The sequence below is a fragment of the Eptatretus burgeri genome, chromosome 1, assembly GCF_056783735.1.
Source record: "Eptatretus burgeri isolate ZD-2024b chromosome 1, Ebu_testis_v1, whole genome shotgun sequence".
Taxonomy (NCBI): domain Eukaryota; kingdom Metazoa; phylum Chordata; class Myxini; order Myxiniformes; family Myxinidae; genus Eptatretus; species Eptatretus burgeri.
Genome location: NC_140961.1, coordinates 126,306,583 through 126,320,865, shown reverse-complemented (window position 1 = coordinate 126,320,865; position 14,283 = coordinate 126,306,583). Strand labels below are relative to the sequence as shown.

Sequence of the window (14,283 nt, the reverse complement as noted above, 5' to 3'; positions counted from 1 at the left end):
CTATCTTCGGCGGTGTAACTGGTGCTATCTTCGGCGGTGTAACTGGTGCTATCTTCGGCGGTGTAACTGGTGCTATCTTCGGCGGTGTAACTGGTGCTATCTTCGGCGGTGTAACTGGTGTTATCTCGGGCGGTGTATATTTAGTGTCCTTGTTTGCACGGATGATAATGCAGATTTTAAATAACTTACGAATGAAATTATACAACGAGATTAAAAGTGTTTTTGTAAATTCTGTTTCATTCGAGTTCACGAACCTCGGTGAGGAAAGGAATCGTGGTGGTTTGGACCGGCACAGATGTCACTGACACTGCGTTTTCATTTCGCTTCCGCCTTCCTCATCAGCTGCTGAGACATGTCCTTCGAAGATCCTTTCTACTCTGTGAAGGGGTGAGGGGTTTTGACCGGTGAATTCCTTGTGTATTCTTATTGGTATGAAGTAAATTCTGACGGAGGGGGAATGTTAAATTAAAAAAATGTTTACTGGACGTTTTATAAACACATTAGGACGGAGCTCGGAGTGGAGGGCGTACCTCCGCGAGGCTGAACAGGTTACGTTTTGTATCCGGCTGATGGAGGCCTGATCTGGATTCGGACCTGAAACAAAATCGAATCGGCCTGTTCTCGTCATCGAACCAACCAGTCCGTCAGGTTTCGTCCAAATCCGTCCAGTACTTTTTGAGATATTGTGCTCAGACAGACAGACAGACAGACAGACAGACAGACAGACCGATAGACAGACCGATAGACAGACCGATAGACAGACCGATAGTCATACAGATAGTCATACAGATAGTCATACAGATAGTCATACAGATAGTCATACAGATAGACATACAGATAGACATACAGATAGATAGATTGACAGACATACAGATAGACAGATAGATAGACAGACAGACAGGGATGAAAACATAACCTTCACCCACCTTCGGCGGCGTAGGTAAAAATTACTTCGGAAGTCATTTGCATAATAGATCACGTGATCGATGACCTGACATATTTTGCACAAATACTGAAGGAGCGTGAAATGAATGCGAGGGAAAAACCTTCGGAGTGTCGGCTTTATTTCACTTGATTGAAGCCGCTTCTACAGACACATCAGGGAATACATGTGCAGCAAGGAGTACATGTGCAGCAAGGTATACACGTGCAGTAGATCACCGCAAAATAAATCAGCAATTAGCACGGAGTCCGGTATACTCTCAATTCTTACCATTCAACGAGCACCAAGTGAACCACCGCCGTAAATGACAATGCCCCAGGGACAATCCCACCGACCGCGCGGAATCTCGGTTTTATCCGTCCCGTGTGCGAGCCGCGCGACGTGTGATCATGCGTCACATCCTTCAATTCATCACAGAGCGTTCTGTCGCTGGTATTCGTCTTGTATTATGTGTAATCTGCAGAATAATCTTTCGCAGGCAATGACAAAATGATAGGGACTCGCAGGACAACCGAGAGGTAAGCACTCACACTTCTGAGCTGTCTTGCTTGGGTTCGAATCTCAGCCTGTCAACAAAATGTCATCTCGGTGTTTCACAGGCAGGGTGATTTATCAACGTGTGGTGCCACACCTCGGATGGACGTAAAGCTGGGAACTCCTCATCCATCATTGGTTCCTGGTGGATGCTGAAGATCCCAAGTTGTCTTTCAATCAAGAATAGGCGAGTGATCACTGGCACCTTCAACAAATTACAGATTCCTGCCTTGAGCTACAGGGGCACACTGCATCAGTGACACAGCCGTGCAACAATGATCCATCCATCCATCAAATTCATGATCCCACATGCATTCCTAAAATAAACTATCGAGTTTGTAAAATACCTTACCCCAAGCAGTCTTGAGAAAAAAGGACGTTGGTCGAGATGACGTAAAATCCTGTAGTATTTTGATGAAGTACTGAGTTACAAAATGGAAGTATTTTGAAAGTGCTAATAAGGCAATTTGTATTCCAGCTCGTGTTCAAGTCCGATCAAACCTCTTCTTGTTACGAATCTGGAAGCCATCTGCACACAGACAGTCAGCAGTCCCTAAGCTTAGTTATTTCGATAAGTATGTGTTTATAGTTAGAATCCTTCCTTCTGTCTAATGGGAATTTTGTGTGTGTGCTGTGAGTTATTTTATAGTTAAAATTTATATATCAACTGCAACAACAACAACAACAGCGGACCATCACCTCGCTCCACCCATTATGCAGTGGCCTAAGGCGAGGAGGTAGGCGGAGCTACAATCGCCTCAGCTCTGACTCCGCCCCAGAAAGGTGGGAGTTGCCCCACCTACCGTGGGCCTGTCTGATGAGGGACGGCCAGCGAATCGCACGAGGCAACCGTCCAATCAGGAGGCGAGTGGCGAGAAAAAAAACTCCTCCCACCTCAAGAGAGCCAGAGTGATCGGCACGTTCGGTCTGATGGTCTGGGTCTGCCTCGCCGGGGCGCAGTAATTTGGGTACAGGAAGTTTGGTCATGGGAAACTTGGTCACGGTAAAACGGTCACAAGGTAATTTAGTCACGGTAAAACAGTCACAAGGTAATTTGGTCACGAGGTAATTTGGTCACGAGGTAATTTGGTCATGGTAATTCGGTCATGGTAATTCGGTCGCAAGGTAATTTGGTCATGGTATTATTATTATTATTTATTATTCACTGCATTTAAGGCCAGTAAGGCCCAAGAGCAGTAATAAACATTTTCATTTCATGGCCGGCGAATCTTGTTGGCATAATGACGTATTGACCAAGTTTACTGACTACTGTAATGGAATCGATTCTGTCTCTCTCAATTTTTAAATTCCGATTCCATTATAGTAGTCAGTAAACTTGGTCAATACGTCATTATGCCAACAAGATTCGCCGGCCATGAAATGAAAATGTTTATTATTGCTCTTCGGCCTTACTGGCTTTAAATGCAGTGAATAATAAATAATAATAATAATACCGTGACCGAATTACCTCGTGACCAAATTACCTTGTGACCGTTTTACCGTGACCAAGTTTCCTGTGACCAAATTACCTACATTCGATCAGGGAAAGCTGGTCCGGACTTGATCGCCGGTCGCCTCATCATCTCTCGCCTTGTCCGCCTTTGTGCTGGCTGGCGACCGTCGCTCCTTCCCTCTTCCCTGGTGTTTGGTGCTGCGTTGTTGGCGGTGGGTTCGAGTCCCGCCACCGGACAAGCTCGACCAGACCGCACAAGGCGGACAGGTGCAAATAAAGGCCGCGGCCATTGAGGTCCATTTTTGTGTGTGTGTGTGTGTGTGTGTGTGTGTGTGTGTGTATGTGTGTGTGTGTGTGTGTGTGTGTGTGTGTGTGTGCGTGTGTGTGTGTGTGTGTGTGTGTGTGTGTGTGTGTGTGTGTGTGTGTGTGTGTGTGTGTGTGTGTGTGTGTGTGTGTCCGTGGGCCTAGTCTGTTAAGTAGAAACTGTTAAGTGCCTGTGTTCCTTGTACATTACATTTTCTTATTCGGATAACTCTGCTCTTTCTGTGCTTCCCCTCCCCGATTAATTGTTGTTATAAATAAACCCCTGTTAAATGTGCCAGCTCATTTTCTGTGCTTTCCTTCATTGGCCGAGCAAGGTGCGTATTGAGAAATAGTAAAGCTGTCCGTGCCGTAAATTGTTTATTTGGTCCGGCGCGGCTTTGGTAACTTCCGCTCGGTTACGCCGGATCCGAGTCGGTGATCGCGACTCGATTCGGACAAAGTCTGCCGAGGGTGTGGTTTTCCCCTGTAGTTGGACGGTGTGAGTACTTAGGTAAATTGGAATTAGACAAGTGGACCCGACCTCACACCGTCGAAATATTGGCGACCACGGTCCTCTACGTGACACTTGACCTTTCAGAGTTGTCCGAGAGTCACGACCTAAATTCCGGGTGTTCGGAGAGAGACGACTCCACTGCTCCACCTAGTAGTCGTTTATTGCCACCGATCCCCGACCCACAACATTATAACACTCAGGATGTGTTGCAGAGGAGTGAGCGCTATGCGAAATAGCACAATAAGAGGTTGTAATAACATTGTACCGACCGAGATTGGTTCTCCGGTAGCATATACATGAAGTATGAATGCTATCGGATGGCTTCTTTGGGTATTGGATATGACGATGTTGGTCTGCAGATGTTATAGCAGAGTTTTAAAGGTTAAAGAAAAACTTTGTTAATCACATAACATAAAAAACAAAATTTACTGAAAACACTCAAAACTAAAATAGCACTTGGCAGAGAGCGTATAGTCTCGCCTCGCACGCTCATTCTCAACAAAATCACTGTAGTTAACTGAACACGCAATATTATTGCCCACTACTATAATGGCCCATATACCCGTTTCATTTATGCAGCTCATTATGTCACGTACAGGTAGTGGACAAAAAAATGTAAATTTCAATGTGAAGTCATTTAATCAGGCATTGGGCCACCACATGCGGCCAGTACGACTTGCATGCGCTGTGGTATAGATTCCACCAGCGTCTGGAATTCTGCAGGAGAGATGCAGCATCATTCTTCCACGAGACAGTCAATCAACTCACACCTATTTGATAGAGGTGGTAAATGCTGTCTCAGCCGTCGTTCCAGAATATCCCATAAATACTCGATTGGGTTGAGATTTGGTGACTGAGAAGGCCATGACATATGGATAACATCAGTGTCATACTCATGAAACCATTGGGCGACCACACCTGTTCTGTGGATGGGGGCATTGTTATGCTGGAAGACACCCCTACCGGCAGGAAAGAAATGCTGCAACATGGAGTGAAGATGATCGCTCAGTCCCATGAAGTAGCGATTGGCATTGACCTTTCCTTCTAAGGGGATGACTGGACCCAAACCATGCCAGGAAGATGCACCCCATAACATTAAAGAACCATCAGAATCATTCACTTTTGAAACCATGCACTCAGGGTTGTTGAGTTATTTTGGTTGGTGCCACACGTGCACTCTTCTCTTTGTTGAGAACATGGTGAAGGATGATTCATTTGACCATATCACATTTCTCCACTGCTCGGGAGTCCATTGCATGTGCTCTTTGTACCACTTGACTCGCAAACGTGATGAGTGGCTTGTGCACTGCAACCTGACTTTGGTATCCCACTCTGTGGAGTTCTCGGTGTAACATTTTTGATGAAACTGGCTACTTACGCCCCAGGTTGAAATTTACAGTCAATTGATCGGCAGTTGCTTGCTTGCTTGCCTTGCCTTGCACAACAAATTAATGCACGAATATCACGATGCTGGCATATGCTCTTCCACCCACTGTTTCCCTTTGGTGATGATGTTTACCTTTGCTTTTGCTTTCCCTCAGATTTCCATGCCCAACTTCACCTTAAACACCATTGCTCATGAAATATCAGCATGTTGAGCTGTCTTTCTCACTGAAGCTCCGGCAACGCCCCGACAATCACCCCTCTTTCAAAGTCACTAAGATCTCCTCTTGCAGCCATGCTCACCATAATTATGAGCAACCAGGCCTGTGCAGCATTTTTCTGCATGACCTTAAGCATGCTGGGATGTTATTCACTTAATTATCACAAGGGCTACACCTGTGTGGAAACTATTGCTTTCAATATACTTGGTGTCTCTCATTTACCCAGGTGTTTCCATTTTCTTGTTCACTACCTGTACAATGCCACTATCCGTAGCTTTATTGAATGTTAGGATCAAAGGGTGGAGGAGCTCCAAGTGAGGCAAAGGCCATCCATATGTGATGCCCACCTGTGTCCATGGATGTCCTCCTGCAGTTGGGTTACTTATTTCTCGGAAGTTGGTGGCAGGATTTTCAATCTGGCCATCGTAAAATACTTCATCCCACAACATACATGAAAAACATAAATCAAACGAAGAAAACCCTATTCTGTGGGAGTACTTCCTGTGCAGCTTCCCTTCGCGGGGCAGCTCACCGAATGACGGGATTGGAGAAAAGCCTTCGGGACCCCCATAGCAGGGTGTTTCAAAAAGATTGATACAACTTTGACTTCCTGCCATTTCTTTGTTTTTTGACCAATATCGTTTTCCTTTTTGGGGTTTGGTGATGTTATCGTGGTATTTGTTCCCTGCTCTAGCTCCTTAGCTCAAATATGCCATTGACAGTGAAGCAGAAGACAAAAGTGGTGGCTCTGGTATGAGACAATCATATGGAGACACCCATCGGAGGTTCTGCCAGGAATACGACCTCGGAACACGTGATGGATCCACAAATTGTGCCATTCAACGTATTGTGAAACATTTTGAGCACAAGGGTACAGTGCATAACCAGAGCAAGGCCAACAGTGGCAGGGCAGCATCAGTAATCAAGAGCCAAGCCAACATCGACGCCGTATGGGATTCTGCAGTGGATGGTCCCAAGAAGTCCCAACGCCAACGCTCCCAGGAGCTAAGCATCAAACCAACATCAGTCTGTTGTATCCTCACTAAGGAACTGAAGCTTTTTACATAAATCATCTCTATTAGGCATAAACTGAGTCAAGATGACATGAGAAGGAGACTTGATATGTGCAATTGGTTCAGTGACAGGATGGAGTGGTACCAAAACTGGATCAACCCACTCTGGTTCAGTGAGGAAGTCCATTTCCACTTGAATGGTGCCATCAACAACCACACCAACATTTTCTGGGGTAAAGAACCACCTGAAGAGATGACTGAGAGGTACCTGAAAGGACCGAAGGTCACATGCTTCTGAACTTTCAATGCCAGATGGGGAACGCTCGGGCCTTACTGGTTTGAGAATGACAATAGCAGGATGGTGACGATCAATGGTGAGTGCGACTGGGCCATGCTCCAGAAGTTCCACAATGATAAAGCCCAAAAGTTAACCCCAAACAAGCTCAGCATGACCCGGTATATGCAAGATGGGGCACCCCCGCATACAGCTGGTGACACCATCACTTTCCTGCGCCAGCTCTTCATGCACTGTCTCATTGCCCTGGGTACCGCTCATAGACCTGAATCCTCTGGATGACTGGTTCTGGGTATTGGATATGACCAAGCCAAGAGCTCTGTCCACACCAACCACCCTGCCACACTGGATGATTTGAAGCAGGAGGTGTCAGACTACCTCCAGGCAGTGCCACATTAGACCAACAGGAAAGTGGGACATAACTTTGATGTCAGGTTCAATGCCTGTCTGAACTGCGGAGGGGCACACATCGAGAATGTAAATTACAAGGATTTTGCGTGAATGCCAATTTCAGACCTTGTGCTCTTTCAAACTATAACAGTGACTTTATGCAATAGCAATCAGTGATAGAAATACCATGTCATAAGCTTTCAAGAAACGTTTGGTTCACGTTCCTGAGGTTTCTGTTTCTTTGAAAATAAACATTTATAGTTGCATCACTCCTTTTGAAACACCCTGTATTTGATGATCAGAGGAAAACCATGGGGCAACCCTATGAGTTCAATTTCTGGTTGTGTGTGTCATGGTGGTGTTGAAGTATCTTCCACCAGACGGCAGTCTCCTCGGGTTAACCTGAGGCAGTCCCATCGGGTGGGTGCCTGGATTGTTAGGGTTAGTTAGGATTGTTAGGCTCTTGACAGAGGAGTCTGAAGTGAAGGCCCGTTGGGCCGGTTACTTTCAGCGGCTTCACCAGGCTGACCCACCAGCTGTTGAGTTGGATATCAGAGATGTTACTCTGCCTATTGCTGACCCTCCAACCAACTGTGAATAGCCTTCTTTTGTGGAAACACAGGCTGTAGTGAACCAGTTGATAGGGTGCAAACCTCCTGGGATTTGTGGCGTCCGTGATAAATTTGTCAGGGCTGGTGGAAATGCTGCGCTCTTGTTGTGTGCAGTTCTGTGCTCTGTTTGGAGCACAGGCATCATCCCAACTGACAGGAAGAGGGGCCTTGTTATCCCTCTCTGGAAAAGGAGGAGTGATTGCCAGCACTGCAACAACTTCCGAGAGGTGACGCTGCTTTCAGTGGCGGGCAAGGTCTTTGCTCAGACAATTCTTCATAGGGTTCGCCACCATCTGTTTGAGCACAAGCAGCCACTGCATCTTGCTTTACATCAAAGAGGTCAACGATTGACTGTATCTTTGTTTTCCGAGGCCTCACTACATGCAGGCGAGAGTTTCAGTATGGGCTGCTTGCACCTTGTGTTGATCTCCACAAAGTGTTCGATTCAGTGACTCGGGATGCCTTCTGGAGGATCCTTGGTTTTCATGGGGTGTCAGCAAAGCTAATCAATGTGATTTCTTAAGTATACTCTGGTACTGAGAGTGCTGTGAGTTGTTATGGTCACATCTGACTTTTTTCCAGCTCTTACGGGAGCTCGTCAGCGATGTTTGCTGGCCCCCACACTTTTCAGCGCTTGTATAACTGGGTTCTGGGGAGGACGTCAGAGAGATCTAGCTGCGGTGCAGCATTTGGGAGTTTCAAGATCTATGACCTTGATTTTGCTAATGATTCAGTCATTTTGACAGACTAGATGTCCTTTTGAGGACCCCCAAGGCACTGAATGAGGAGTTGTAGCCACTGGGATTATGGGTCTCCTGGGTCTAGACTAAGATGCAGGCTTTCAATGACATCTTGAATGATGCTAACTTGTCTGTACCTGTCTGGGGCGAGGATGTTGAGGTCACAGAGAGATTCATTTACCTTGACCGTGATATTCATGTCTCCGCACATTGTGAGCCAGAGGTTGATTGACGTTTGGGTTGGGTTTGGGGAGGCATGGATTCACTGAATCATTGGGAAAAATCGCATTGTCCATTTTTCTGCAAGAGGACAAAAGTCCAAGTCTTTAACTCTTTGGTGCTTCCAATGTTGCACTAACGATGTGAAACTTGGACCTTCAGTTTCAGGTCTCTTTGGAGAATCCCTGGCTATTGCAGGTTGGACTTCGTGTCCAACGAGGTCTAACAAGTGCTGCTGAGAGAGACTCAGATGAGATTTGCTGCCTGCATCATCTGTGAGCATCAGTTGCGGCTGTATAGACATGTAGCTCGTTTTGCTAACACTGATCCTGTTCACCAGATTCTCTCAGTGAGGGAGTCTCGTGAGTGGAGGAGGCCAATGGGCCAACCATGTGCCTCGTGGTTGCAGCAGGTTGATCTTCATCTCAAGGAAATGGGGATGGGATGGGCATCTGCCTGGGGGATGGCCAGACATAGGCCCCTGGAGTACCGGTCGAAAGTGGATATGGCGATGCACTCTCCTTCGTATCTGCTCCCATATCTGACCTGACCTATTAGGATATTTATGAATCTGAAACTCGAAGCACACTTTATAACTGTGTGTTATTATGGCCGGGACCCAAGTCTCCCTGCTTTGACACAACCCTGCCTTGATTGGACATATAGCGATTTTGAAGTTTCAGCAGTTTCAGAGGAGAAGATTTTTTTGAAAGGTTTTTGTTCATTCCAAGATGGCTGCAAAACCACAGGACCGACGACGTTTTAGTTATCACCTTTGTATCACCATGGGTAGTCGATGATATACTTAAAGTTTTGTATCCATTGGTTCATCAGTTTGAGAGAAGATATTTTTCAAATGTTTTATGAAGGTTTTACTTTCAGTCCAACATGTCTGCTAGACCATGTGACCTATGATGTTAAAATTCTCAAACTGTATTCTCCATGGCTCGTCAATCACATGTATGAAGTTTGGCATCGATCTGTTAAGCGGTTCTGGAGAAAAAGATTTATTACGTTTTTATTATCAATTCAATATGGCTGCCAAAACCATGTGACTGAAAGCATACTTTTAATTCTTCACTCACATCGGGTCGTAAATCAGATACAGTATATGAAGTTTGATTTGTTTTTTTTGTTTTTTTTTGGATAAGGATTTCAATTCAACCAATTATGGCTTGAATACCACTTCACCGATGACATCATCATCACCCTCGATACCAGCGTTTTTTTTTAAAACCCTGGGTCACGACCAAAATTTGGGTCGCTGAGTTTTGAGTTGGTCGTGAGGCTGTTCCAGGGAATGTGTTCAGATTTTGGATCGGAGCTCATGCACTTGCTTTACCATTCTGAGGTCAGGTAGCTTTTGCAAGAATAGGTATGGTACTTCAGGGAGTTGTGACGTGGCAGACTGAGCTCAAATTATTTTTGTGTGAGATGAAACGTAGTTTGATTGGAAAGTTCTCCGAGCCGAAGTGGTTGCTCCAAGTTGACTCCATCACAGACATATTTGGTGAATTCAACCAGTTGAGCACTTCCATGCAAGTCCTTGACCACATGCTCATCGGATTAACAGAAAAGCTGTTGTCATTCAGAGGGAAATTGAAGCTGTGGAAAGGGAAAATTGAGCGAGGGAAGACTTTCCTTCCTGTCTTTGAATCGACCTCTGGAAGACTTTCAGGAAGATGGAATGACATCATTTGATGACATCCAATACGTCTGTAATGAGCACTTGGACAAGCTTAGCAAATAATTTGAACGCTACATTCCCGACGATGTCAAGAAATACAGCTGGGTGCAGAACCCTTTCAATGTGGATGCAGAAGATTTGCCTGAGTATGACATGACAACTGTCGGAGTGCCAGAACAGTCAATATAAATCTTGCACAATGAAGCACTGTGCCAAAATTTTAGCATGCAAAGGGAGTCCCTCAAGGTCTTTGAGGTGAAAATCCATGCAGAAAAGCCTGTTATTGTGGAGGAAGCTGTGAAAGTCCTCCTGCCTTCCAGCTCAAACACAAGATAAGATAAGAGATGGTGGTGAACAGCTGTTTTGAAGACCTGGAAGGAAGAGTGGGATTGAAGAGTGTTGGAGTTTGTTCCAAAGGCAGGGAAAAAGAGGAATGAAAGACTGAAGATGAGCAGCGATTCTTGATTTTGGTAATTTTACTAGAAAAGGGTTGCTGGCGGACCTTGATCGCCCTGCGGAAATATGGGGGAAAGGTGGGGACAGATCTCAGACAGAGCAGGGATTCGAGGTCATAGAGGAGACAGTAGAAGGCAGAAGAGAGAGTGAGAAGCCCAAAAACTCAGCCTCATCGCGGGAGAAACCAATGATCCTAAATGCTTTGGTTTCCTCAGCGTGAAACCGAGAAAGGTGAGAGGTGGGAGCACCAGCACAGAGAGGAGGGCAGTCCTCAATCAGGCTGCGGACAAAAACTTTCTCTGTGATCAGGAGCTCATGTGTGCCAAGGAAGGACTTTGCACGACAGAGGATGCCCAGTCGATGACTGGCTTTGGAGGCCAGGTTGGAAATGTGGCTTTCGCAGGAAAGATCATGGCAGATAGTGAGACCCAGAAGCTTGAATGAAAGGACTTCTTCCAGAGGATTGTTGAGAAAATAGATGGGGGTGGGGACGGTATTTCCAAACGGTCCTTTTGGAGAGACATGATGAGAGTGTGAGATTTGTCAGGATTGAAAGACATGTTCCATGTGTTGGACCAGTTTGTGATTTTATCCAGATCTGCAGAGAGCGAAGAAGCTGCTGCTTGCTGGTCTGAGGGATTGCAGACGGTACGACACATGGTGGAATCATCAGCAAAGAGATAAAGAGGATTTTCCAGAGAGTCGGAGAGATCATTGATTAAAAACCCCATAAAGGCCCAGAACGCTGCCTTGAGGAACTCCAGCCTGGATGGGAAGAGGGGATGAGAGAACTCCATTTAGGGCCACACATTGGCTACGACTGGAGAGGAAGTCTGCAGGCCATGAGGGGAGATGGCCTTGGATACCACAGGAAGAGAGTTTGCTGAGCAGGGCAGGGTGCCAGACCATGTCAAAAGCACATGGTATGTCTAGGGAGATGGCTCTGATTTCATGTCTGGCATTGAGTACCCCAACCATTGTTGGGAGAGCAGAAGCAGCATATCCAGGGTAGAGTGACCTGGTGTGAAACCAAATTGATGATTGGAAATCAAGCCATTAGAGAAGAGGAAAGATTTAACGTCTGAAGCGATTATGGATTCCATTACCTCGCTGATGATTGGGAGAAGGTTGATTGGTCTCTAGTTGCAGGGATCTGTTTTTGCACCTTTTTTAAGCAGGGCAGTAATGTTTGTTGATTTCCAAGCAGATGGCAGATGACTTTGAGCAAATGAGAGGGTGAATATAACGTAGAGAGGGTGAGCAAGAGCAGAGGAACAGGTTTTTAGGACACGTGGGCTGATACCTTCTGGACCGGTTGCAGAATCTGAGTCGAGGTTTGACAGCAAGCTCTCCACTTTGTCAGAAGAAAAGGACACAAAGTCCAGGAACAGCTGGGTGCGACTGGGTAAGGTTGGGACAGAAAGCGATGGGTTTCAGACACAACATTTAGAAGCAAACACCGACTTTAGACATTCAGCCTGTTCACGTTTGTGTCAGCATTGCGGCCATTACAATCGTCACATGATCAGAATCGTCACACAGACGGACACAGGCGTTACAATCGTCTCGCTGGCCCTTCTGGGCAAGAACAACAACACGCAACATGTGTAAAGAGCCGCTCGCTGATTAGCCGAGCGTGCTTCAATCTCATTGGTTCATTCGGAGGATGTAGCAGTGATTGTGTTTCCTTGGTACGTCCTGGACAGTCCTGTACTTGTAGGCTGTTTGATCAATTTTTTTTTTTTGCGTTTTTGTTTCATTTTATCTTTCAAATGAATAATTTTATTTGAGTGTCATGTGAAATAGCATTTTAATTGGCAGCACTATAGGAGGTATGATAGTATATAATTCAATTGAAATAAAACTGGAGCGGAGTCGGCGGTGCACCATCGCAAATCCCCACGCTTCCCTCCCAAAGCAAAGTTGAAAGATAGCAAATAGTTCCATCAGAAACTAGAACTATGTTGTCGATGGCACACCATCGCATATTCCTGTGTGCACTGCTTTGTCCCATTAACGCCAGTTTTTTTTTTTTTTTAAATCAGCCCCCATGACCCCACCCCCTCTGGCCCAGCCCCTTGGGGTCATATCAAAAATCCGACAGTGTTGTGCACTTCCCCATACATATATCTACTATGTGCCAAAGTTTCAAGTTCCGATCTCAAACGGTGTAGGAGGAGCTATTTTGACCCTCTATCTGCAAAGTACCCCCTACCACCCAAGCACCCTCTGATCATTATGTGTTTAAAAAAATGTGTTGTAAAATGTATAACTCATGAATATGTTTGATTTAAAAAGCTATGACAATTTTTTTTAATCGACCGCCATGACCCCAACCCCTCTGGCCCGGCCCCTAGGGGTCATATCAAAAATCCGAAAGTGTTGTGCACTTCCCCCATACATATATCTACTATGTCCCAAAGTTTCAAGTTCCTATTTCAAATGGTGTAGGAGGAGTTACAGGGTAAGACAGACGGACGTACAGACGGACGGACGGCGGAGACAATCACAATATTCCTGCTTTTCTTCGAAAGCACGGGAATAATAACCCAATATCAGATTTTGAGTGATAACAAATCTTCCATTTTGACCCCTGTGACTGCAAGCCCACATCGCTTGAACCTGGGGTCAAATGCAAAAAATCGTTGCATATTTCATGCGTCCCCCAATGTTGATTGCATACACAGTTTCATAAAAAAATGTTTTTACAATGTGCCCATAATTGCATTTTTTTGGTATTTGACGTTTTGATCCCGTCCCAGGCCCCCAGGGGGATGTGGCGAAAAACTATAGTGCTCTCGCACCTTGCCATTTGGTGATCATAACTACCAAGTTTGGTGAATTTCTGCACAACCATTTGGGAGGAGATGGCGTGACACATGGACTGACAGAAAGTCAGATGAAGCCGATTACAATATCCATGTTTTTTGAGGGGGTTTTTTTACGTTTAAAAATAAATAAAATGGTTTGTGATAAAAAGGTTTTATACGTTGTCGAAAAAACTTTTTTCGGAAGTTTACCGCTGTTGATGCAGCGTCTTTCACACAACTTTATTACTTCCACCACCGAAAGTGGATGGAGGTTATGTTTTCACCCCTGTTTGTCTCTCTGTCTGTTTGTTTGTTTGTTTGTTTGTTTGTTTGTTTGTTTGTGAGCATGACATCTCAAAAAGTTGTGTATGGATTCGGACCAAATTTTGTGGACAAGTTGGATGTGTGACAAGGACGTATTGATTGGATTTTGATTAAGATCCGGATCCGCTAAGTTTTTTTGAAGTTATTCTTCACAATGGGAGATAGAGCCAAAACCGAAATATAGCACGATATCTCAAAAACTTATGGAATGATTCAGAGGAAACTTGGTGAACGGGTTGGGTGTGTGATGAATCAATTCGATTTCGGTGAAAATCTGGAACTGGATATGAGAATTTTAAATATTTTAAAGTCATCCTTCACCATTTCGATTATGGGGTCAAAAACGATATAACTTATTAATCACCAAGGTGTGGGAGGAGATACCGT

At 45.2% G+C, this 14,283-nt stretch overlaps 1 protein-coding gene across 4 annotated transcripts in view; it reads left to right on the top strand.

Annotated features, from left to right (window-relative positions):
- The first annotated feature begins 228 nt into the window (after window positions 1-228).
- The window catches only part of LOC147035366 (syntaxin-6-like), a 116,027-nt gene continuing 101,972 nt past the window's right edge, over window positions 229-14,283 (top strand). For 2 of the 4 annotated variants that reach the window (XM_085897114.1, XM_085897132.1), the window contains exon 1: window positions 229-387. In XM_085897114.1, coding sequence (XP_085753240.1) covers window positions 353-387 — 35 coding nt within the window. In that variant the 5' untranslated portion in view covers window positions 229-352. Of the gene's footprint in view, window positions 388-1,542; window positions 1,665-14,283 lie in introns of all 4 variants that reach the window. The other 2 variants (XM_085897122.1, XM_085897108.1) reach the window with 2 other exon arrangements.